Raw genomic sequence first — 2,636 nt, forward strand, 5'->3', positions numbered from 1 at the left:
TGATCCTTATTTACGAGCACGCCATCGGACGGTTGGATTTAGCGCGCTAATTTATTCACGAACTCGAGCCGCTGCACGCGTACTGAAGCAGCTCCCCTTTTCTGTTTCCTTATTTAATTTAGAACTTTCGACCCTTCCCTATTTGAGTTAAACTTTTAGTCCTAACCCTGGTCGGAATCGAAAGGCGAGATCCCATAAATACATGTTTTAGTTGTAACTTTGCGTTCACAAGAAATACTTCGTCTGTGAGCGTCATCAAATTCGTGCATTAAGGTACTATTTTTATCTATTTCTATGATTTCTTCTGCTTTTCTGTGGCGGGTTTTCAATAAAAGATTCATATTTTCTTTCTCTTTTTTTTTTCCAGATACTACAATATAAGCAAAATTTCATGGCGTCTGGACTTAGCTTGTCTGCTCTTCAAAAAGCTCATGTTCGATACTTCGATCTCTCAACAATGTCAGATTCCGAGAAGATCACATTAAAGAAAAGATTAGAGGCAGAGCTTGCTCTGGTGAGAAACGCAATCGTGAAGGTTAAAGGAGTGCATCAAGATTCGGCGAGTAAGAAGAGGAAATCGCGCGAAACAAGAAAACAGCAGAAGGATGTTCTGGTCAAGAAATCCAAAGTTTCTACTTCTGAAGGTGGCAATAGAAGTGGAGTATTGGAGATTCAGAAGGACAAGGGTCAAAAGATGAGCATATCTCGGATAACAGAGTGTGGAGAAGTTTTGATGACCCTCATGAACCATGATTTTGGTTGGGTGTTCAATGAACCGGGTGCTGTACAGATGAGCATTCCCGATTATTTGGTCAACATCAAGAAGCCGATGGATTTGAGCACAATCAAATGTCGACTAGAAACGAAGTTTTATTCGAGCGTCCTCCAGTTTGCCTCAGATGTCAGGTTAACCTTCTCCAATGCAATGACATACAACGTTGCTTGCAACCCCGTGCATCTCATGGCGAAAGAGCTGAATGCCATCTTCGACGAAATGTGGAAATCCTTGGAGTTGAAATGGAGGAAGGAAGCTTCAGTCGCTGACAATCCGCCAAAAGGTATTCCCCTGAATATGCCCTTCTAAGTTTTCGGAATTCGCATATGGTTACTTTTCTGATTAGTTTTCTGGTTGCGTACTAACTTTCAGAGGCCTTTTTTTTTGTCTGCTGAATTTAAGGTTTTGTAAAAGTCTACTCTTTTTTGCAGAACAAGTTTCCCCGAGCAGAGATCTCCGTGATGCGATATTGAAGGCAAAGGCAAAGAAGAAACTACTTGAGCATGAAAGGAAGAATCAGCAGCCACTAAAAGGTTACTGTTACATCTTTATCTGCGATCACTTGAGTAGTTGCATAATCATTTATATGCTTCTTCAAAAACAATCTCCGGTTAGCATAGTAGAAGACATTTTAATTGACTTGACCCTGTTTTATGTTTTGTGCTATATATATATCAGTAGGAAAAGCCATGTGGAACTACAAAATTTATATAAACGTAATCATAAACACTGTTTATATCACTCTTTCTCACCTTTTGTTCATGAGTTGCTAAAGGCGTATGCACTGAGCTCATGATAATTGTTAATTAAGCTAGTTAATAATTCACCTCCAATTAATCTGGTAGAACTTTGTGTTAGGATTTGTCATTGTTTAAGTTTTAATTAGCCTTGTCAAATTCTGGACCTGTTTTGACTTGATTTTTCTGCACATCTTCAAAATATAAATTAGGGGTAAACCAGGTCGCATTCTCAATGGTTATCTGGCTCATTCTCTCTAATATATTTTCATCATTTTTTCATTGATTTCGATCAGAAACGGCAAAGAACGGATCTCAAACCAGAGCTACTGAAGCTACTACAGTGAAGGCCATTGTCAAAATGCAGCGAGAGCAGGAGCGGAGGGCAGCACGGTTGGCAATTGAAAAGGTCAGTTTGCAAATTTCTCTCTCGGTTCTCTGCGTTATTCGCTCCCTTTCTTTCTTCCTTCAGGTTTTGGTCTAACATAGCATCTTTGCTTCTCCAACTTTTTTCAGATGGAAAAGAGTGTTGAGCTTTATGAAAATTTAGAGATTTTCAGATGTCACTTGGGATACTCTCAGCCTGTGCATCTTGATCTAGCCGATGGAGTAGCAGAAAACTTTATGATTGATGTTGAACAGCAGTCTACTCCTGAGAAACCACTAGCAGAACTGGGGTTGTTCTTGAAGAAAGATGACATGGATGAAGAGGTTGACGATGCTCTTCAGCCAAAGCCGATGGTTTGGAAGAGGGAGAAATCCATATCCCAAAGTCAAAGATTATTTTTTCTTTAGTCTGAAATTTTCAGAGCTGTTTAAATTGTCAATAATTTACGAGCGCGGGTGTTTATTTTGTTGTTCAGAAAGGTTAGTGTGTACATCTCTCCCCCAAGATTTTGTGTGTAAAGTTATCAAAAAAGTATGGGAAAATTGTGTCGAGGCCCCAAAAGCAGAAACTTCATGTGACGAGGCCCCTTGTATTTTGCCCCATGTGGATAAGCCCCCCAAAGTACAGTTTAATATTTCAAGGCTCCTCCACGTCAGCGGTATACAAAATAGCGATTGTATTTTGAAAAAAACCCGAAATTGCCCTTCTCCTTCTTCCCCAGACGCTTAGATAGTCT

The 2,636-nt window shown here is 39.8% G+C and overlaps 1 protein-coding gene across 1 annotated transcript; it reads left to right on the forward strand.

Annotated features, from left to right (window-relative positions):
- Positions 239-2,369, forward strand: LOC109832162 (transcription factor GTE9-like). The gene is made up of 5 exons (XM_020399599.1): positions 239-273; positions 368-1,058; positions 1,207-1,308; positions 1,809-1,921; positions 2,029-2,369. Exons 2-5 carry the CDS (start codon positions 392-394, stop codon positions 2,305-2,307), a joined length of 1,161 nt encoding a protein of 386 aa, XP_020255188.1. The 5' UTR covers positions 239-273; positions 368-391; the 3' UTR covers positions 2,308-2,369.

The sequence above is a fragment of the Asparagus officinalis genome, chromosome 3 (genome assembly GCF_001876935.1).
Source record: "Asparagus officinalis chromosome 3, Aspof.V1, whole genome shotgun sequence".
NCBI classification, from domain to species: Eukaryota; Viridiplantae; Streptophyta; class Magnoliopsida; order Asparagales; family Asparagaceae; genus Asparagus; species Asparagus officinalis.

Bases quoted from the DNA above. Each gene is read 5' to 3' on its own strand.
- LOC109832162 (XM_020399599.1), top strand. From the start codon at position 392: ATGGCGTCTGGACTTAGCTTGTCTGCTCTTCAAAAAGCTCATGTTCGA. The intron at 1,309-1,808 runs GTTACTGTTACA...GATTTCGATCAG, and splicing joins GAATCAGCAGCCACTAAAAG to AAACGGCAAAGAACGGATCT. The intron at 1,922-2,028 runs GTCAGTTTGCAA...AACTTTTTTCAG, and splicing joins CACGGTTGGCAATTGAAAAG to ATGGAAAAGAGTGTTGAGCT.